The following is a 21,712-nucleotide window of genomic DNA, read 5'->3' as shown; positions in this document are numbered from 1 at the left end:
TTATTGGCGCAACTGAATTTTCTCTGTTCAATTTGACTGGGCTTGGGGGCCTGGACAATTGTAACCTCTCGCTTTCAATTCGCATTCGCATTGACTTGAAACCAGTTTTGGGGCATGAGTTTCAAAAAGATTTGACGAAAATTTTGAAGGCTTTGGGTTGTGTAGTGGCAGTTCTGTATGCAGATAAGACATTGGCTTTACTGGTTGGTCAACATGTTTTGCTTTGGCCCAAGATTGTTCCGAACCCGCGTCTAAAATATGCGTTCTGTTATGTTCTGATTTCCAATTGAAAGTAAAAACTAAAATAATTCTTTTTTGCGGGTAAAAGATCTAATGATAGATTTTTGCAGAGGACAGAGGTCTTAATGCACAAAATAGTCCTTAAATATTATATTTAATTGATAAGTCTATAAGGTTCTTAAACGTCGACAAGAGAGTGCCGGCTTTCTCATATACTTGCAAAAGGTATTATCGAGGGTGACATAGAACTCTTATTCAAACAAAAAAGGGTTGAAATGCACCTAAGATGTACATTAGGGTGGCCCAAATTAAATGGAAATGTTAAGGTATTCCTCTTACCAGCGTGCGCTTTGATGCGTTTAAGGCATAACAGAAGAAATTAGTTGGAAAAAAAAAGCGTTTTAGGGTCCGAGAAATTAAGGCCTTTGCGTAAGGCCCACAACTTTGGTTTTCGACCACTTTTTTTGTGCACCAAAAGAGTCTTCTTTTTTTTTATGGATCACCCTAATGTACATGCTAAATGCAACCGAATTTTGGTTTGGAAAGATATCTGTGCTGGAAACTTGGAACTAAGCTATAGGAGGGTGGCACTGAAACCTCTTAAACCTATTTTTTGTTGCAATGTACCTAGGATGTATATACATACGAGCAGTCGGTTGGCATCGAACTGGATAAAAAGGGATTTTTGTGTACAATTTAGTGCCAAGAACTTAATTGCTCCGACTGAATAAACGCTAGTAAGTATTCATCATTTTAGGGAATGTAACCGTATTTGGTTGGCTTAGGTAGGCCGTATGGTCGGTGCTCTTGACTATAGTATTACCTCTTGTTTTAACCTTGACGCAACGGAGCATTGGAAATAGTTGCATAACCCAGAAAAGTGAGTAATGCGTCTTAAAAACCTGTCCATGGTCTGTACCACTCCCATTGAACATTGGCTGGGAACCTAGACGAAAGAGAAAACTCGTTTAAATTTCCATTTCCCACAAAACGTAACCGAGTCTGAAAAAAATACCCAGGATATCAAACAAAACCAATCCGATGCCCCAGACTCTTGGAAAACTTTTCTCCAAAAGACTTTCGGTCTTCGTTTGTCGGAAACGCACCAAAAAACCGACAGACAACTGACAAACAATTTGCTAAAACTTTTTGCTGGACACCACAAAAGTTGTATGGAAAACAATATCGATTATAAAAAAACAAGAAAAGCAGCTGCAGTTGCTGGAGGGGTTCGGCCTAGTTAAAATTATAGGAAAAATATTTTAAACAATAATTGGAAGTAGACAGTGAATGAAAATTAAACGGGTTTCCACTAAAACTAGATATACTATATATATTTTTATACATATATATGTATATCACAACACTGCCCGGCTAAATTTCTTACAAATAATCAGTTGACACAGTTTTTAGGGTAAAATCTATCAATAATAAATCCCATTGCACAATCAATAAATAACATTAAATTGTACTCAAGTGAGTGTTTGTGAAAGAATGCCGGAGTGCAAATCAGATAACTCCATCACTATCACTATTCATAATTCCATGTAATCGAAAGTGATTAAAACTGCTTTCAAACATCCTTAAAAATTATTGTACTGATTTAGGCAATTCAAAGTAAATTCAAAATTAACTTATACCAATGGATTAGAAACCTTCTAACCGAAATATTGCCCTCTTTTTCACACTGACCCGTAATGGCTGGCCATTAGCCCTCTGCTGGGTGGTCTTTGCCTGCGTTCAGAACTACGGAGGTTTGGCCAACAGCTTGCTGTCCTCACCTCTGTGGCAGCCCCTCCCAAAGCTGTCCTACTCCGCGTACATCTGGCACATCTTCATCATGGAGGTGAGCCACAGACGCGTTCGAGCGAACAAATACTTCTCAGACTTGACCTACACATTCCCAATTTCCACAGATGCTCAACATTTGGACCTGCTTTGGCTTCACCCTTCTGATGTCCTAGAATTATGTTTCCCAATCGAAGAAGCTCGCCAGCACCAACGGCTGGCAAGGATCAGGCAAAACAGAGATCCCAAGCTGAGATCGAGGATGAGCCTCAGTTCGACTCCAATCAGTCTAATCCGGAATGTGGATTCCGGAGTCCTAGCCTTAGACTTGGTTGGAGAACACGAATCTTAATTATTTATTTATTTATTTATTTATTTATTTATTTAGTCTTCAATAAATAAAAGTCTACAGTTATCTAGACATAGTGAGATTCCAATGTGTATGTTCTAGAGTCTATAAGTCATCCAATCAATACGATTATAATCGTTCAACGACTCATTACGCTTATCGCCACAAAGTGCATGCTTCAGTGATTTATTATGAGTAATAGGGATGAATTTATAATAACTTTATAAATATCTAGGGTTTGGTGCGGAAGGTGATGTTACCCAATCTTTTTGTAGAATATTATTTAAAATACCACGTTTTCTATTACATTTTAGCACGGTATATAATATATATTTTGTTAAAGAAAAAGAGAAAGAGGCTTGGTTTGGTTTTAGTTTGTACGTATTTGCTAATTAGAATAAAAAGCTTCGGAATTTTGTATTCACTTGTTTTTATAGGTACAAAAACATATTTAGTTATCATAAGAACATAAGTATAATGCTTAAATTGATTTATTTTCGGGGAAAGTCTTAGTCACTTCCTCAGTTGTGGCTGGTACCGTTTCCACAGACTTCTCCACTGGAGATTCGTCAGGTGATGATTCAAATTCTTTAACCTTGGGCTCAATCTTGGACTCCACTGCTGGCGGAGGATTAGGTTTTTTTGTTGGCAACAGAAGACCCTCCAGACTGGCAAAAGGTGCTTCGATCAGAATGTGCATGAGGTAGGAGAACAGCAGCGTAAGGCCAAAATCTGACCAGAATCGAAGCATCTGAGGATACAGAGGTTAGCAGAATTGTCAACCTGGTAATATCGTATCGTACCAACTTACCATTTGATAGTCACTAAAGTAGGTGCTGGTGCGTGTCATCCCGCCGTTGAGGCTCTCGATGAACATGTGGAATATGTAGGCGGAGTAGGAGAGTTTGGACAGGGGCTGCCACAACGGGGAGGAAAGGAAGCCGTTGGCCAGACCACCATACCCGTGCATGCAGGCAAACACCACCCAGCAGAGACCCAGGGGCCAGGCAATCCGGGAAAAGGTCACATAGGAGGCCTCCTCCACAATGGGCAGCGAACTCTGGCCATAGACTGCAAACAAGCAGGTGAAGAGGAGGGCCAGGCCAATCAGCCAGCCCACGAGGACTGTGAGACGGTTCAGCTTGAAGTCCTTGCCCCGGTTAATGTGCAGGAAGTACCCAAACAGGATGCCAATGAGGTATGGCGAGGCCCGAGTGTTTGTTGCATAGTAGAGTCTTCTCATCGATCCATTTCCGCCAGCACCACTAATAAAGAACCGATTTTAGCCACGATAGATCGACATTACGCTCAATCACTTACAGGGAAAGATTGTTAATGACCATTATGCTAAAGAGGCAGCTGGCCAGGAGCAACATAAGGATAAAGATTCCGGCGGCCGCTTTCTTGCCCCACTTGTACAGGCAGATTAGGAGGAAAGGAGCGAAGATGTAGAGTTGCATGTCGACGGCTAGGTACCATGAATGACTGATACACTGCAAGAAGGAGTTCATTAGTGTTATCAGTCAAAGAGATCAAGGCCTCAAGCGCCCACCAGGTTATCAGTGGCATAGTTCTGCACATAGAGTAATGTCCAGTACCAGGTGTCCTCGCACGATGCGTAATCGTCGAAGTTCACTGATCCCCGCAGCGGACCATTTCCCAGGAGTGGAAGAATCTTCATGTAGATGAGAATGGCAAAAGCCAGAAGAGGGGTGAGCCGCAGGTAACGATGCAGGTACATCATTGGAATGTTTAGCCGCCCATTGGTTCTGTAAAAAAAAACGCCAAACAAAATTCAGAAAATATTCAGAAGATTAAGAGAGAAGGGGATATATCTTACCTATCCATCAATCGTAGGGCAATCATAACGAGCAATAGACCGCTCAAAAAGAAGAATGTGTCTACGGCATAAATCCCATGCACCACAAACATACTGAAGAAGGAGTCTATCCACTAAACGACATTGGTATCTTGTAAGAGGTCACGACCCCAAGTTGGATCAGCTTACCGTCAAAACATCGGCCATGTTAATGCTGGGCGACGTGGCAAATGTGAGGTAGTCATGAGCGAAGACCACCCAGATGAACGAAAGACAGCGGATTCCGTGAAGACAGTCGATGACATTGGGGTTCGACCTGGTGTCCACAATTTTGAACAAAGCCCGCGAGTTAGCACGGGCCGAGAAAGCTGTGACCACTGGATGAATGGTTTCTACCAGTGAAAGTTGAATAAGTCGTTGTAACTTGGCACACCTGGCAAACACTTACTCTGATCCTGGCACAAGAAGTAGTCATAAAGCGTGGAAAGGCCCACCAGAGCACCCAATAACGAGAGGACGACTCTGCCAGTACATATATCGATGACAAACAGGGAAATCTTCCATGTTGGCTGGACTTACATGGTGAAAATGGTGAGGCCATCGTAGGGCTTCGTCTCTGAGGTCTGACACGTAGCCTCGTCCACTATCTGCACCTCTGTGCCGATCTCGATGTTGAGCAGCGTCTGGAGGAGTCTACGTAGCAAAGTGTCCATATTGGCGGCGGAACAGGAGGCGGGAAAGCAGACGGCCGTCTTGATGGCCATCCTGTTCGATACACTCGGAGCTGGGGCAAACTTGGCGAAACAATACTTGCCCTTGACCCTGTGACTGGTGGTCACAGCGTGGTCTATGCCGATGCACTCGTCGAAGTTGCCCAGGTCCCACCAGTTTCCCACCAGCACTCCCGCAGGCAGCAAGCCCCACGAATCGATCACTGCAAAGGGATCAATGGAATTGGTTTCAGAATTTCTTGGCTCCTTCTTCTTACTCTTCAACGTCCAGACTTTAAGAGACAACAGGTCATTGGTTAGCAGCGCCATGTCGGCTAGGCATTTCATGTCCTGAACTGAAGGCAGTCTCGAGCGCTGATCCCCGACATAGAGATCCGCCAGCGTTAGATTGGAATAGTGGTCGAAGAACTCCACTGCCAAGCGTCTCAGCTTGGAAGCAGCCAGGTAACTATCCACATTCACTTCCAACTCATTGGAGAGAAGTTGCTTATTGGTTAAGGCGAATATGTTGGTAATTTCGGCCTTAACGAACGCCAATGGCAGGACACTCAGCCACAGAACTATTGCCGGCCTGACCATGTTGCTCGGACTACTGACCAAGTGTTATTGATTGGCTGGCGACCATTATAGAGGTGTTTATATTTCAGAGGGATCCCGCTTTCATTGCGATAATAAAATGTTAATGCTATCTTTACAAAACCTAATATTCTGCCATGTCAGAACGCAAAATCGCCACATTTTACTGCTTATCTGTGGCGATTTGCTGCAATCACTAAGCCAAGTCGAAAAATTTTAACTTGACAGGTACTAGAGAACGCCCAGACAAGTTTTCTTAATATTGATAGGGGGATATTGCTAAGAATTGAAGTTTACTTATCTTCTCTTTTATTCGCTTTTGGTGAGGAATTTGGTCAAGCCTCTCGGGAATCCTAATATTTTGTACATAAATATAAGCATAAATGTGCATTCCAACAAATTTGCCGCTCAAGTGATCTCTGAACTTTAATATCAACCTTTATCTTAATGGTTATAAATAGTTTATAAAGAAGGACATTAAGGCTTAAAGAGTGATCTTTTTAAATAATTTGTTATAGTTTTAAAAAGCCTGATTGATACATTAGTCGCAGAGGCAATTCAACGTGAGTTTTGCTCTTATAGCTTATCAGTATATACTGCAGATCCTTTGAAGAGGAAAAAACTGATGAGACTTATAGGTATTCTATGGCATGGACAGTAATCAACGTAATAATGGGGGTGAACGATTTTAGGTAGCACTATCGACACACTTATGATAACGGGGGCACTTGAAGGCTCCAGCTGTATTCTGAGTAACATTGCTGTCACCCCAACGAATCTGTATACTATCGCGGTATTAGGTGACTCGAACCAGTACTAAAAGATTACTTAAAGCAACTGTCTGCTCCTATTCAATGACTAATTTCGAAGCAGGCCGCTTAACTTGTTTGGCATCGCTATAATAAAATCGAATTGGTCTGTAATACTCTTATCAGCAACAAAACAATTTCGGTTAAGTAATTTAGATTTGTTATTCGCAGAATGAAATGAAAACGGATCAATCGCATTCAGATAATCAACATTTCACCTCAACTTTACTCTGCTCTTTGGTCTTAAGAAGAAAACGTAATAAGTTAAGATCAGATGAGAGTGTTGCGCTTTTAAAAAACTAAAAAATATGGCAAATTATCTTAAAAGCCATTTAACATAACATCAAAAGTTATATAGTTTATGCGATTTTAACACGTCCTGGTGTTGTAATACCGTTTAAAAGTACTGTATCAAATAAATATGCTACGATTTAGTGTATATTTACTTCTTAGAATAGGATATTTTTAAGATAATGTTTTTTTTAACAAATATGCCTTCTTCTTTGACTTTATAAATAATACCGTAATTTGGTATAAGGTGCCATTGATCCATATGCCATTCTCAGATCATTGGTTTTCCTGCCAAATCACACCCAGTGAGGAGATGGTGTCCTGTTCCTAATCCGCATAAAACTTTCCCAAAAGTTGTCTTTCTATTGCAGGTAGTACATAAGTCAGAACGACCCGGATCGGACGATTATAGCATATAGTACATTCTCTCCAACGAATTCAATTTTCATTTTTATTCTGAGAGTAATAGGTATACATTTCAATTTGCAGCAGTTTTAAAAATTAGTTAGTTGTCACGTTTCGCTTTAATCCTTTTTGAGTTACAAATATAGGTTAATAAAAAACGAATAAAATTTAATACCTTAGTTTTACTCTGATTAAGAAAATTAATTAAATTAAATTGTTAGGCTTGCCTAATAAAAAACCCGAACCGCTGAACATACGAGCGATTTCAAAGCGGTCCAAAACTCGGAACTCACAAGCTAGAAGCCTAGCTTTGTCATGATTTTGGGTGCTGATGGGAAATATATATAAATACTATATTGTATATATAATATATAAGATGAACTGCATTAAATCACTTAGATAAGATAGGCAGGCAAATCAAAGCATTAATCAAGAGCATAATTACTTTTTCCTTACGTTTCTATCGGCGTCTATAGAGTTTTAATCGTCACATCTAATGTACATTAAAAAAATACCTTTAAACGAATCTTATCCGTTTGAAATCCCAGCAAATAGTCTACTAGCCCTTTTACACATTTTCGCTGTCCCACAAAAACACCACTTCAACACAATTCTTGTGCAAAACATTTCCACAAAAGCGTCTCCTTTCGTCTAGACTAAATTTATGGTGTTCCAGTATCACTATTTGAAGCTAATTTGGGGGGCAGACTTTGACCGTAGTAGAGAATATCCCAGTGCACAGTTGACCGTGACATTGATTGGAGCAATTGCACAAAGACCAATTTAAGCCAGAACGTAAAAAAGATTATCAATCGATAACTAAGATTCCCAGTATTCACATGGCTGGGTCTACATACGGCGCTGTGATAACACATGTAAAAGGAAACCTTTCCTTATCGCAGTTACAGCCTTCGATATAAAAGCTGGTCCGAACGACTACCCCAACCAATCTGTTCTTTACCATAGACCAATCGACATGGTCAACATTAGATTAACCACTCAGCTCCTACTGATGTCCTTGGCGCTAGCTAGCGCTAGTTTTGGTCTGAAACCCCCTAAAGCCTCTTTACTGGACCTCGTTAGCCCTCAGACCTTCCACACGATTTCCGGGCTAAGACGCCTACCGGTGGAGTTCCTCAACCACTACCAGAACCTAACAATTTTCAAACTGGCACAGGACCTGTATCGGGATCAGGACACTCGACTACCGTCTGCGGATGATCTGCAATGCCTCGCAGATCTACAAGCACTGGCGAAAGATGTGTCGACAGCAAAGGTCTGGGCCCTGAAAAGTAAGTCTTCACTCGTCCCAGGAACTGAAGTTTAGAGATCTCCATTCAGAAAAAGAAACACTGAATTTGTGTATTACATTTTATATCTTTGAAGAAGTGTGGAACTATTTGCGTTATTTTAAAGGTACATATAATACAGACTGGTTAAAAATATGTAGTAAATCCAAGTACTTTATAATTAACTTAAATATTATACGCTTTGACTTTGGTCAATGAAAACAGTTAATATGGAAATGGTTTTTAATATTTTTTAACTTAATATTTAACTGAAAATTTCATATTTGATTTGGATTTCATAGCCAGACATTTATTTTCACTATTCCAGTTTTTTAATCAGTGTTTGGAAATAAGTTTTGTATTAATTTCAATTCATGCATTAACTCACTTTTCCTTCTCCATTGAATAAAATGAAATTGACCAGTGAATTCAACAACACCCACAATTTTTATACCCTTGCAGAGGGTATTATAATTTCAGTCAGAAGTTTGCAACGCAGTGAAGGAGACGTTTCCGACCCTATAAAGTATATATATTCTTGATCAGCATCACTAGTAGAGTCGATCTAGCCATGTCCGTCTGTCCGTCCGTCTGTCCGTCCGTCTGTCCGTCCGTCTGTCCGTCTGTCCGTCCGTTTATATGCAAACTAGTCTCTCAGTTTTAAAGCTATCTGCATGAAACTTTCCCAAAAGTTGTGTTTCTATTGCAGGTAGTATATAAGTCGGAGCGAGCCGGATCGGACGACTATAGCATATAGCTCCCATAGGAACAATCGGAAAATAAATGAAAAAAAATTATAACTTTGCTGTTTTTTATTTTTTTTTTTAGTTCTTCGACATTTAGTAATGGTTTAATATTTCAGAATTATGATTTAAATTTAATCAAAATCGGACGACTATAGCATATAGCTCCCATAGGAACAATCGGAAAAATAAATGAAAAAAAATTATAACTTTTCTGTTTTTTAATTTTTTTTTAGTTCTTCGAGATATAGTAATGGTTAAATATTTCAGAATTACGGTTTAAATTTCATCAAAATCGGACGACTATAGCATATAGCTCCCATAGGAACAATCATAAAAGTAAATAAAAACAAGAAGGAAAGCAAACTTCGGCAAGCCGAAGTTCATATACCCTTGCAGCTATTGCATTAATTAAATACTTTTGAAAACATTTAAATTATGATTTACTTGAGTATGTGCTAAAAAAAAACATTGAAACTATGATTATTTGCAGCTCAATTATTAGATAGTTATTTTATATATTTTTATTATTTCTATGGGAGCTATATGCTATAGACGTCCGATTTTGATAAAATTTATACCATAATTCTGAAATAATTAAACATTGCTATATGTCGAAGAACTAAACAAAAAATTAAAAAACAGAAAAGTTATAATTTTTTTCATTTATTTTTCCGATTGTTCCTATGGGAGCTATATGCTATAGTCGTCCGATTTTGATGAAATTGAAACCGTAATTCTGAAATATTAAACCATTACTATATCTCGAAGAACTAAACAAAAAATTAAAAAACAGCAAAGTTATAATTTTTTTTCATTTATTTTTTCCGATTGTTCCTATGGGAGCTATATGCTATAGTCGTCCGATTTTGATGAAATTTAAACCGTAAATCGGAAATATTTTACCATTACTATATGTCGAAGAACTAAACAAAAAATTAAAAAACAGCAAAGTTATAATTTTTTTTCATTTATTTTTCCGCAATAGAAAGACAACTTTTGGGAAAGTTTCATGCAGATAGCTTTAAAACTGAGAGACTAGTTTGCATATAAACGGACGGACAGACGGACAGACGGACAGACGGACATGGCTAGATCGACTCTCCTAGTGATGCTGATCAAGAATATATATACTTTATAGGGTCGGAAACGTCTCCTTCACTGCGTTGCAAACTTCTGACTGAAATTATAATACCCTCTGCAAGGGTATAAAAAATTATAACTTTGGTGTTTTTAAATTTTTCTATAAGTTCTTCGACATATAGTAATGGATAAATATTTCAGAATTACGGTTAAAATTTCATCAAAATAGGACGACTATATCATATAGCTCCAATAGAAATAATAAAATTATATAAAATAACTACCTAATAATGAGCTGCAAATCATCATTGCTTCAATGTTTTTAGACATATACGCAAGTAAATCATAATTTTAATGTTTTCAAAAATATTTAATTCTTGCAATAGCTGCAAGGGTATATAAACTTCGGCTTGCTTCCTTTCTTGTTAAAAATAATATTATTATCTTTATCTTTTTTTTTTTCTTTTTTTATTTTATCATCGAAACTTAACTTACACACCTCCCATAATGTATTCATAAAGCTTTCATTCGTTGCAGTGATCGACTCGTGGGGCACACTGCCCTCGGGAATCCTTTACGGCAACCTGATCGATCTGGGGAACTTTGACGAGTGCCTAGGCATAGAGCACTCTGTGACCACCAGTCACAGTGTCCAGGGCAAGTACTGCCTCGCGAGGATTGCACTTGCCCCTAGTATTTCGCCCTTTTTGTCACTTAAGACGGCGATCTGTTTACCCGCCTCCTGTTCCGCCGCCCACATGGACACGATGCTACGGAAACTCTTGCAGAATCTTCTCAACTTAGAGCTCAACCCGGAGGTTCCTTTGGTAAGGGATGATACATGCAAGACGGCCGATCGTGAGCCCTACGATGGACTGACCATATTCACCATGTAGGTAAGCCCTGAAGGTTTCAGAGAAAAGTCTTAATTGTTATATTTACAGAGTCGTATTGTCGATATTGGCTACCCTTATGGCCCTGGCCACTCTATATGACTACCTGTTGTGCCAGGACAAGAGTAAGTAAATGCAAAGGTTAATCCTACAACTCAAACCCATTGGCTAATGTGCAAATTCTTTTGGCAGAAAGCCTAAATGTGTGGATCAAGGCGTTCTCGGCAAGGGCCAACTGCCGAGTTCTCTTCCGACTGGTGGACACCAGGAGCAATCCCAATGTCATAGACTGCATCCATGGGATTCGGTGTCTGTCGTTCATCTGGGTGGTATATGGGCATGTGTATCTCGTTTATGTCTTCGGTCCCAATATGAACTATGTCGACCTGGACAAGGTAAGCTAGCACAAACATTTAAATCGGTTAAATTTATTTTAAATTATATATTTTCTTTGGAAAGTGGCGCAAATCGGCGTACAGCATGCTATTGCAACATGCTGCTTATTCGGTGGACACCTTCTTTTTCCTGAGCGGCCTCTTGATGGTAGTGATTGCCCTGCGTGCAATGGAGAGGTATGTGTGGTCTTATGTGGTGAACTGATAAAAAAAACCTAGTAAATCCAAATATTTCATACTCAATTCAAATATTATTCCCTCTCGATTTTTATATATTATTTTATTTAAGTTCTTTTAAGTTTTGAAGTATTTTGTTCAATATTTTCGGATTAGATTTTAATACCTAAAATATTTATCTTAAATTATGAGTTCAAATATTTCAATTTAACATCATGCAATTAAATAATATGCATTGTATCTTATGTATTGATTTTATATTTATAAAATGTTGCATTCAATATCTAGTTATCTATTTTTACTATTTTTTTTGTATTATTTTAATTATGCTGATGCTACCGATACCTATGACTGTACTTGCAGGACCAAGGGAAAGCTCAATGTGCCCCTAATGTATCTGCATCGCTATTTGCGGCTTACTCCCGTCCTGGCCTTGGCCATCATTGTGTACATGAAGATCCTGCCCCTGATGGGCGATGGCCCACTTTTCGGAAAGGTCAACTTCGACGAGTACTCAAAGTGCGAGCGCACCTGGTACTGGACGCTCCTGTATGTCCAGAACTACGCAACCCACGAAATTGTAGGTTCCCTGGCTCTATTCTTGCAAAAATCGATCTAACTTAATGACAATCCTAATTTTGGGCAGTGCATAGGTCATTCCTGGTATCTGGCCGTCGACATGCAGCTGTACATCATTGCGCCCCTGCTCCTCATCGCCCTCTTCAAATGGAAAAGGAAGGCCGCCGCGGCGATCTTTGTCATCATGCTGATCCTGGCCGCCTGTCTCTTCAGCATGATGGTCATCAAGAACATTTCCCTGTAAGTAATATAGCCTTTACTGTTTAATTTCAGAAACATTCATCGAACTTAGTTTGAAGTTAAGGGCTTTTAACTTCAGGTTAATGCAATATATAGGAAAATAAAATGTATTTGCTTGAAGAGTTGTTCCGGTTTTCACTCCAATTCGATTTAAGTTTGGATCAGTTTATTAAGCAATTTATTAAAAATAGTAAGTTTGAGTAATTCATTCGAAGGTGAAAAGCGGAACAAGTCTGACAGTCTTTTCGCCTTATAATTGCAACTATTTACTATGAATTTAATAGCTGTTATCTTACACTTAGTTTTATTGATAAAACCTTGGTGCTTAAATTCGTTATCCATTTATAAGTGAAAAAAGTCATTAATTGTTAAACCAGCAGCCTACATTTGCGTTCTATTCTATCTATGTAGCAGAATTGTATAAACTTTTGCTTAAATCAAATTCAAACCCGAAATAAAAGCTAATTACTTTAACTATTTCTGTAGTATTGCGCCGACCCACGATGCAATGAAGAAGATATATTTCTCCGCACACACTCGGGCTTCTCCGTATCTCATTGGCATCCTGTTTGGATACTTTCTGCACGTCCACCGGGGCAAGTCCTTCAAGCTGAACCCCCTCGCAATCCTGTTAGGCTGGCTAATTAGCCTGGCCCTGCTCTTCACCTGCTTATTTTCGGTGTTCGGGTATGCGAAGACTTCGGACACACCACCAATTTTGGAGGAGGCATTCTACCTGACCTTCACGCGGATTGCTTGGCCCCTGGGTCTCTGCTGGGTGGTGTTTGCCTGCGTGCAAGGATACGGCGGGCTGGCCAACAGCTTCCTTTCCTCGCCGCTGTGGCAGCCTTTGTCCAAGCTCTCCTACTCCGCCTACATATTCCACGTGTTCATCGAGAGCCTCACCGGTGGCTTAACGCGTACGAACACATGGTTCAGTGACTACCAAGTGGTAAGATGAGAAATTTATGATGATGAACTCCAGGGAATAACTTGGGAACCATTACAGATGCTTCGATTCTGGGGCGACTTTGGATTTACCCTGCTCCTTGCCTTCGTCGTGTACATCCTGGTTGAGGCGCCTTTCGGAAATTTGGAAAGCCTCTGGCTGCCCACCAAAAAGCCTCATCTCCCAGCTGCCGAACAGTCAAAAGCAAAATCAGTGGAATGTAAACCGCCTGTACCACCGTTGAGAAATAAACTGCCCCTTCCGGAAGACGGATCTCGAAGCTCCTTAAAATAAGTACTTATGTTCACTGAGATAATAGTCTAAGATATTTATAATAGGTTAAGATTTTTTTTTTCAAATAAATTTAAATAAGTCATAAGTGTTATTTATTTACTATTTATTTGTCACCCATTTTATTATTTTTTGAAATTGTTCACATATGAAAAATTCTTAGCGTTTCTTGTTAGGCTCATCTCACCAGAACTGGTTGTAAAAAAGACAAATTAGCAGCACTGCTGATGACGCTCTCTCGTTTTTCGGAAAGCAGAATGTCAGCACACATGCAAACTTTGCATCCGGCAGAAGGTAAACGGAACGCGGCATACTGAAAGAGAGAGAAAAGAGAGAGCAAAAGGAAACACATGATAAAAACACATTTTTTTCTCGGGTATTTCATTTGTGTTTTAAAACTGGTATCCGTCGGTCGTGCGAGTACGAAGTGAATCCGAGTTCAAATTAATGCTTTTTTATTACATTTACATATGTGCATTTCTTTCGCAATAACAAGCAACACACCCCCGCTCATAAAAAACACAGTAAAATTGCTAATTCTGTTATTCCTTTTCATGTGCGCGAACAGCGACCAAAACATTAGGGTGGACCTTAGCCGCAGTCTTTTGGGGTGCTCGTTTTCAAACAATATTCGCGAACCAAATTATACATCATAATGAATGTTATGTCGAGATCCAGCATTTGGAGATTGGCTAAAGAAGAGAAAGATAAAGCGAATAGATCGCTAGCTTTGGATGATATAGAACATGAATCTGATTTCACAAATAAATCAAATATTTCTGCTCAAGAATTACCTGGTGACTTGAAGCAGAATGAGCCCAATAAATCGATGAGTGCTATTAAAAATAACTGTCTGACTCAAAACCAATTCGAACAACTCGTTCAAGCTCTAAGCTCCGAAAATATAAATGTCTCCCGACTAGAACGGAGAATTGATAAAATTGAGTCCCAGCTTTCGATGCTGGCAGACCAAAATATCAAAATTCTAGCAACGTTAAAAAAAATTGCGGACAAATTTCAAACCTCTCTGCCGAAAGCAGAGTTTCCAATAAAAACAATTGAAGAACTTGATGAAATAGAAGCAAAAGTAGCGGCAAACCCGGAAAAATATGTGAGCAAGCAGATTGTAGATGTGAAAGTCGTTCCTAAACTATTTATACTTTATAGGCTGAACTGTTCCGAACCATCCTCTCCCCTGAGGGCGTGAGAAAGCACTTGAATAGAATTTTGGATCAATCAATTCTCATGAACATGAACTATTCAGGAACGTGTTCCAAAACTGGCCTGAATTCCTACGTAAACTTAAATATGGCTTTGTTTGGTAAGTTTAAAATACACCCACCAGCAATCTTCTTAGAACTTATGACTATTGTGAACATTTTATCCCACAGAGTCACAAAAAAAGGATGGGTACACATTCGGAGACTATGGGAAGGATGTTCGAACAGCTTTCGCGAAATTGAAAAATAGGGTGTACAAGGCCGCAACATTATCCAAAAAAATGCGTAAAGCGACAGAAGATGAAGATCTTGATCTCGACTCCAACTGCAAAATGGACTTCTCTCCTGACGTAAATTAGTTTTCTTTTCTTTAAGTTCTTTTTAAACATATTTCCATAGGTGTGAATAAGAGATAAGTGTTATTAGATTGCAGTCATCAAAAATGTTAACTATTCAAACATGTTAACCAAAAGCGTTTCACCTAAAAAAAACTCAATTCCTTAGTTTCTCGTCCATGACGAACAATCGTTACATCAACATTCAAACGTTACAATTTATAAAATTCGTTTTGAATTACAAATAATGACCAACATACAAAACATCAAAAATAACTTAAAAATCAAGTATGTGAGTAAAACAAAAAGATAATAAAAGCAACTTAAGAGTCTCGTTACACAAATTTAAATTTAAATTATTTAAAATTATACTTAAAACTATTTCGTTAAAGCGGGGTACAGTAAGAGGAACTCTCACTGCAACAAATCGCGGTTTTTACACAAGAAGTTGGGGTTGAAAAAGTTGGGCTTATCTCAACGCCACGGTATTTATAATTTTTTTTAGAATATTAAAATATTTTATATATATAAATCTAAAAATAATTTAAGCCAAAATACATATTTCTGCTGATGTGAACAATTGTATTGCGTTATTGGGATTATTTCGATACCGAAAGCAAAAGCGGGTTAGTGTGCCTACTCTATATTTTGCTAAAAAGGTAAATATCTGCGAATTGTGGACAAGATTAACCTATCGATGAGTGTTTATATGCAAAAATGGGGTGTGTGTATAAATAAATGTCTATCGATACTCGGCTGTCTTGCAGCACTGACGCTTTCAAAATCGCTGTTTGGCTCCAGTAATGCTTTTAACGTACTTCAGAATTAGCATAACAGTATTTTTAGAAATTATTAACCTAAATGATTCTCAGAAATCGGTTAGAAAACTCTGCGTTTCGTTTTTACCGTGCTCTTCAACCATGGATTGCGTCCAGAAAAGTATCGATGCATCGATGACGCAATCGATTGCTGGCATATTCTCGCCTTGAACGGTCACACCTGTCTCCGTCTTCTTCTTTTCATCCCTTCCGTTTCCCTTTCTTTTCGTCTTCACGTTTCCGGTGAGTGCGTGTGCTCCGCGATTTGTTTAGCCGAAATTCACATTTTAAAACCCCTTAATTCTCTTCTATTTGCAGCGGGAGTATTACGATACGTTCGCGTTCGTGTAACTTTGTGTTTGCCAATCAATCCAGGTAATGGCCGCTGAATAAAACTGATACCCAAATGGACGCACCGGGAAAAATATGTGCCCAATGTTGTTCCCAAATATACATATACATTTTTTTTTGCTGTGCCGAGCTCAAGTTGCCAATTTGTCAGCACACTCGATAAACAATATGTGAAATGGATACTAACTTTATTTGGATAACAAGAACACCCCCCCAAAAATGCCATGCTAATTTTCCCAATTATATTTTTTTTTGTCTGTGCAGAATGTTTATGCCAAAGGCCCATCGTGTCGCGATCTACGAGTACCTCTTCAAGGAGGGCGTGATCGTGGCCAAGAAGGATTTCCATGCCCAGAAGCACCCAGAGCTGGAGTCGATCCCCAATCTGCATGTGATCAAGGCCCTGCAGTCGCTGCACTCGCGCGGATTGGTCAAGGAGCAGTTCGCCTGGCGCCACTACTACTGGTACCTCACCAACGAGGGCATCGAGGAGCTGCGCAGCTACCTGCACCTCCCGCCCGAGATCGTGCCCTCGACCCTGAAGCGTCCCGCCCGCTCGGAGACCGTGCGTCCGCGCCCAGCCGCCGGCGGTCCACGCGGACCCGGAGACGCCTCCAAGACCGGCGAGGACCGCTCCGCCTACCGACGTGCTCCCGGCGGCAGTGGAGTCGACAAGAAGGGCGATGTCGGACCCGGTGCCGGCGAGGTCGAGTTCCGCGGCGGATTCGGACGCGGATCGCGCAACTAAACACCCCCCATGCGCTTCAGTTTTTTTTTAATGTATAAATCAAACTAAACTCAGTAAAATGTTGAACTGAAGATCCCCCCCTCAACATCAAACAGAAAAAATGTGTGTGTGTTTTATATGACGAGCAATTATAAAGCAAACGCAAGTGAAAAATCGTGCTTTTTTTTATGTTTTTGGTCCAGTGATTGTGGCATGAAACTCGGAGCAGGATTCCTCCGATGCCGTCTGTGTATTGATCCGCCAAGCGATCTAAGAAAATGGTATTGGAAAACCGGAAATGTTAGGGAAGCTAGTTGCTCAAGCTGCGATTCCTCTTGTTTTTTCTATTGCATATGCGAAATGATTCCTCATTTTGGTCAGGACGTTTCTAACGCATTAAAGCTAGCGTTTTTGACCCCACAAATAGTATATAGACTTGAAAAGCAATAGGCACATTGCAAATCTATATAAACATGTGCAATTTACTTCGTGCGATTGCTCGCACATTCCAGTGGCTTTTAGTTTTATTCAAATCGGTTGACGATGTATTAAACCTTCAAAACTGTGTTGGTTTTAAATAGTATTCCGTACAAAAAGCAGACAAAATGTTTTGTCAATAAAGTATATTAGCTACTGTGGTTAAAACGAAGGAAATCAAATTTATTTTAATTTTTATTTAGGGAAATATTCGAATCCGCTTTTGAAGGTTGTAATGGGGAGACAGCTAAGCATGCACATGATTTGTAGAAGATAGTAACAGTGTACATGTCTATTCACTTTTAATATCTTAAAAATTACAATGTAGTTTACAAAGAAAGTTTAGAAAGATTATTTAAAATTTACCACAATATGGGGAAAATTATAAACAACTAAAACATATAAAAGAAAAATAGTTAGCAAACAACAACAAATCGGTTCCAATATTCTGACTTGTTTTTGATTAGACACGCTTTTATTTCCACTAAATGAATAGCAAAAATCTTACATTTTTATAATTTGCAGACTTGAAATAGTTTCGTACTTAACACATTAACAATGTGTTACAATATTAACGAGATAAGTTATAAAATGACTAAATCTGTGAGACTAAAAAGTTTAAAATCACTTCTATATCTTCTATTTTCTTTTAAACAATTTTTTATCCTTAATGTACACATGTTTTTTTATAAATATACCAGAAATATTGAGTGGAATGCATGTTTAACAAGAAGTATTTGAGTTATTGGGTTTTCAAGCTTGGAAAAAATAAATGAAGTATTAAAGTAAAAACATATTTTATTTTATTTTATTTTAAAAGAATTCTTCGTTTTATTAAATATATTAGTTAAATCTAAAGAGTTACATTTCTAATAATTAATTCGCAGTGCACGCAAAGTCATCGCAAAACCATAATTGCTCCCAAAAGAATCTTTTGGGCCTTTCTGTTATGATTTTACAAATAAACTTGAGGGAATACGAGTATTAACAAACTAACAATTGCTACATTTTGCGTGTTACTAAAACATTGTTTGTTTTAGTTTAAGAATACCTTTTAATATAAAAGGTGGACTCATAGGTCCAACTTTTCTGGCTGTTTTTCGATAAACTAGCGGTTTAATGTCTATTAGGAGCAGTAAATGAACTTATTTATATTTAGGACACTAAGAAAAGTAACATTTTCAGAAAAATGGCATGCTTCAGTCGAGTACAAACATTTTTGAATTTGTTTATCTTGTACCTATACAGGTAAGAATTTCCTCTTGCAGCGCGTCAAATAAAAATTGTTACATGTAAATACAGGTTGTTTTTAAAACAAACAATCATCAATTTGCTGGTTGATTTATTTAAATCGATAAGCGGACTTTACTATTCTGTGTCAGTGTTTTTTAAGTTAGCATGAGACAACTGTTCTTCGTTAATTAACTAAAAATCAGATTAAATCTGGGTTTTTTACCTCTCATTATTTCTTTCTAGAGCAGTTGAAGTCATTGCAAATGAAGCATGCTTTTGCCGATGAAGCTACTGCCGCAATATCCCAAACATATTCGAGGGATTCAATAAAAATCACTTTTTGTACAAAATAAGTGTGGTTTCATTATTTACAGTTTGTAGTATTCGTTAAGTAAAATGTACACCTAGTCTAGGGCTTCGTCGGTACCAATAAGTTTATGAAAATAGGTCTCTCGACCGAAGAGGTAGCGGGACAGACGTGATGCGGAAGCGCCCGGCCCGACGGCGAAGCTATCGCCGCTTTATCGAGATCTTCCCCTTGGCCAAATGCGACATGTTGATCTTGACCTTGGTCTCGTTCGTGCGCTTCACCCAGACCTGAAAGAGCCAATCTGGATTAGAATCAAGGACAATCAAAGAAAAGGGGGAAGGGGAGTACGCACCACTTCGTTGCCAATGGCGGTGATGGTGGCCGCAAACTTGCTCATCTCCTTGCCCTCCACATAGACCTGCTGGCCGCGGCAGAACCAGCGTCGCTCGTACAGCAGCTTGTTATCCTCGATGCGGGTCTCGACGTAGCCGCTATTAACGGGTGGCTCGGCCAGCAGGCCGTGCATAGGCTGCTGCTGCTGCTGGGCGCCACCGTAGGAGCCAATGCCGTTCTGCTGCAGCACATTGGGCCCCAGCGGCTTGCCGCGCTGGATGACCTTGAGGTCCGACTCGATCTCCTTATCGTCCAGCTGGTAGACGAGGAGCTGGCCGGTGGCCGGCTTGCGTCGCTTCTCGATTACCGGCAGCGGTTCGTTGGGGCGGCGGCGCAGCTTACGCGTAACCGTCGTCTTGATCTCCATGGAATCGTTGGTCAGCTCGAGGCTGAAGCGCTCGTTCTCGATCTGACGCTTGCGGTCCTCGAAGTCCGAGATCAGGTTGTCCTTGAGGTCCATCATCTTCTCGTCGTACTCCTTCTGGGCGGCCTTCTTCTCCAGCACATAATCCCGCTCGACGCACTCGCGCATGTACTCCTTGTAGATCTCGTTCAGGCGGCGTCGCTCCTTCAGCTGGTTGTCCAGCTTCTTCACGCGCTTGATGTACTCCGGGTGCACCAGTTGGCCCAGTTCCTCCATCTGTTTCTGCAGGTTGAGCAGCTTGTGCTGGTACATCCTGCGGAGGAATGGTATTAGAGGTATGAAAAGGTGAAGGAGTAATGAAGGGGGAGGGGGGGCGGACTACTCACTGCTCCTTCAGCTCGCTGTTGGTGCCCAGGCTATTGCTGTTGCTGTTGGAGGTGCCGTTGGTGCCGCCATAGCGGCTGGGACTGCGGAACTCGGTCTCGCTGGCGTCGTCCGTGTCTGCAAGGGATTGGGAGCGCGCAGGATGCGGGCCGTGGCCGTAAATGAAGCCAGGGGCAGGACAGCCGGGTGCTGCGTACTCACCTTCCTCGCTGCGCTCGTCTCCAATCGACTCGTCGTCGTAGTTGTCGCCCGTGTACAGGCTGTAGTAGGCGGACATGGTCGCAGTCTTGGTCTCGGAATCGGGATCAGATCACTTGGATTCCCAGTTGTTCGTTGGCAATTGTTTATTTTCTTCGCTCCGATGCCAAATGAATACACACGCACACAACTCGCAAGTTTCAGTGTGCCCGTTTTAGTCGTAAGACAGGGTTGTCGGACTATGAAAACTATCGATTAGTATCGTCTGCTAAGTCGGCGCATATCGATATTTTTATTTGGCAGCCATCAGCTAGAGCGAGATGCCAGTAGTAACTGAAAATTCAAACGCTTTCTCAAACAATTTTAAACAAAAACAAATAAATATCAATATAAATGCACTTTAAAAGAAATTTGCTGCCTGATTTCATATTTGTAAATATAAGTTTAAAAAGTACAGGAGATTTAAAACTCATTTGCAGCCATTTTAGAGTATATTATATTATATTTATTATATTTTATATTGCAGCCATTTTTTAAAAAGTACTTCGCTTTAAAAATAAACAAATAAGTGGAATTGTCTTTGAATTTGAATTTTTTTTAAACATTGTTTTCATAGCATTAAAACTCAAAAACACTAGACCTAGGAAGCACATTTTCAGGGAAAACATTTTTGGAAAAGGTCTAGTTTTGTTCATTCAAAAAATACAAATTTTTGAACTTATGGTTTGTGCGATTTTTGGCTGATTCAGTATTGGAACAAAAACGAAACAAAACTTAAAAAAAAAAAGATTATATTTTAAAACTTTACAAATTTCTTTTACCCGTTAAACGTAACAGATTCTTCATTATTTTTTCCCCAATAATTGAAAACCTTTAACCATATTGCATCAAATCATATTTATGTTTTGGGACATTTTAAATTAATTTTTGTATATTCACTTTGCACTAGCTTTTGTAATGAAAGCAAATGTAAATGACGCATGCTTTAAAGATCAATGATGCCCTATGATATCATCGGATATATTTCAATATCCATAAATGCCAAAAATATGCCGCAGTGCAAAAATGGAAATAAATTACAGCTAAGTGGGAGGTATTTTAAAAAAACTATTCACGGCTCCCTGAAAGTACATACTTTTTCCGCAACGACAAAAAAGTCAGTTAAACTTGCATGTTTGGATTATTCATCCACTTCTAGTGGCTCAGATGCAAAACGAATGATTTAAGCTTTGGTTGATTTAATGATTCCAATGAT

At 39.5% G+C, this 21,712-nt stretch overlaps 5 protein-coding genes across 6 annotated transcripts; 3 read left to right on the top strand and 2 right to left on the bottom strand.

Moving 5' to 3' along the window:
- Window positions 1–2,843: 2,843 nt before the first annotated feature.
- Window positions 2,844–5,516, bottom strand: LOC128264183 (nose resistant to fluoxetine protein 6-like). Its single transcript, XM_052999554.1, has 9 exons — window positions 5,185–5,516; window positions 4,776–5,130; window positions 4,645–4,718; window positions 4,386–4,588; window positions 4,218–4,330; window positions 3,930–4,146; window positions 3,698–3,870; window positions 3,189–3,642; window positions 2,844–3,128 (listed from the first exon to the last, which is right to left on the bottom strand). Exons 1-9 carry the CDS (start codon window positions 5,504–5,506, stop codon window positions 2,859–2,861), a joined length of 2,181 nt encoding a protein of 726 aa, XP_052855514.1. The 5' UTR covers window positions 5,507–5,516; the 3' UTR covers window positions 2,844–2,858.
- A 2,453-nt stretch (window positions 5,517–7,969) lies between these two features.
- On the top strand, window positions 7,970–13,704 carry LOC128264184 (nose resistant to fluoxetine protein 6-like). 2 transcript variants are annotated; one of them, XM_052999556.1, is made up of 9 exons: window positions 7,970–8,300; window positions 10,661–11,015; window positions 11,068–11,141; window positions 11,209–11,411; window positions 11,476–11,588; window positions 11,952–12,168; window positions 12,235–12,407; window positions 12,894–13,359; window positions 13,417–13,704. In XM_052999556.1, the coding sequence occupies exons 1-9, from the start codon at window positions 7,985–7,987 to the stop codon at window positions 13,648–13,650; spliced, it is 2,151 nt and encodes a 716-aa protein (XP_052855516.1). In that variant the 5' UTR covers window positions 7,970–7,984; the 3' UTR covers window positions 13,651–13,704. The 2 variants fall into 2 exon arrangements, with proteins under 2 accessions (XP_052855516.1, XP_052855517.1); XM_052999557.1 differs by lacking the exon at window positions 7,970–8,300 and having other exon boundaries at window positions 10,937–11,015; window positions 11,070–11,141.
- A 238-nt stretch (window positions 13,705–13,942) lies between these two features.
- On the top strand, window positions 13,943–15,555 carry LOC128264173 (uncharacterized). Its single transcript, XM_052999542.1, has 3 exons — window positions 13,943–14,758; window positions 14,815–14,968; window positions 15,039–15,555. Exons 1-3 carry the CDS (start codon window positions 14,303–14,305, stop codon window positions 15,224–15,226), a joined length of 798 nt encoding a protein of 265 aa, XP_052855502.1. The 5' UTR covers window positions 13,943–14,302; the 3' UTR covers window positions 15,227–15,555.
- A 630-nt stretch (window positions 15,556–16,185) lies between these two features.
- LOC128264174 (40S ribosomal protein S10b) lies at window positions 16,186–17,272 on the top strand. Its single transcript, XM_052999543.1, has 3 exons — window positions 16,186–16,263; window positions 16,339–16,395; window positions 16,636–17,272. The coding sequence occupies exon 3, from the start codon at window positions 16,637–16,639 to the stop codon at window positions 17,117–17,119; it is 483 nt and encodes a 160-aa protein (XP_052855503.1). The 5' UTR covers window positions 16,186–16,263; window positions 16,339–16,395; window position 16,636; the 3' UTR covers window positions 17,120–17,272.
- A 143-nt stretch (window positions 17,273–17,415) lies between these two features.
- Window positions 17,416–20,713, bottom strand: LOC128264172 (sin3 histone deacetylase corepressor complex component SDS3). The gene is made up of 4 exons (XM_052999541.1): window positions 20,461–20,713; window positions 20,262–20,376; window positions 19,471–20,188; window positions 17,416–19,405 (listed from the first exon to the last, which is right to left on the bottom strand). The coding sequence occupies exons 1-4, from the start codon at window positions 20,534–20,536 to the stop codon at window positions 19,319–19,321; spliced, it is 996 nt and encodes a 331-aa protein (XP_052855501.1). The 5' UTR covers window positions 20,537–20,713; the 3' UTR covers window positions 17,416–19,318.
- Between the last annotated feature and the right edge of the window lie 999 nt (window positions 20,714–21,712).

This window comes from Drosophila gunungcola, unplaced genomic scaffold (assembly GCF_025200985.1).
Source record: "Drosophila gunungcola strain Sukarami unplaced genomic scaffold, Dgunungcola_SK_2 000060F, whole genome shotgun sequence".
Taxonomy (NCBI): Eukaryota; Metazoa; Arthropoda; class Insecta; order Diptera; family Drosophilidae; genus Drosophila; species Drosophila gunungcola.
Note: the sequence above shows the minus strand (reverse complement) of the source record. Positions and strands in the feature narration are given on the sequence as shown.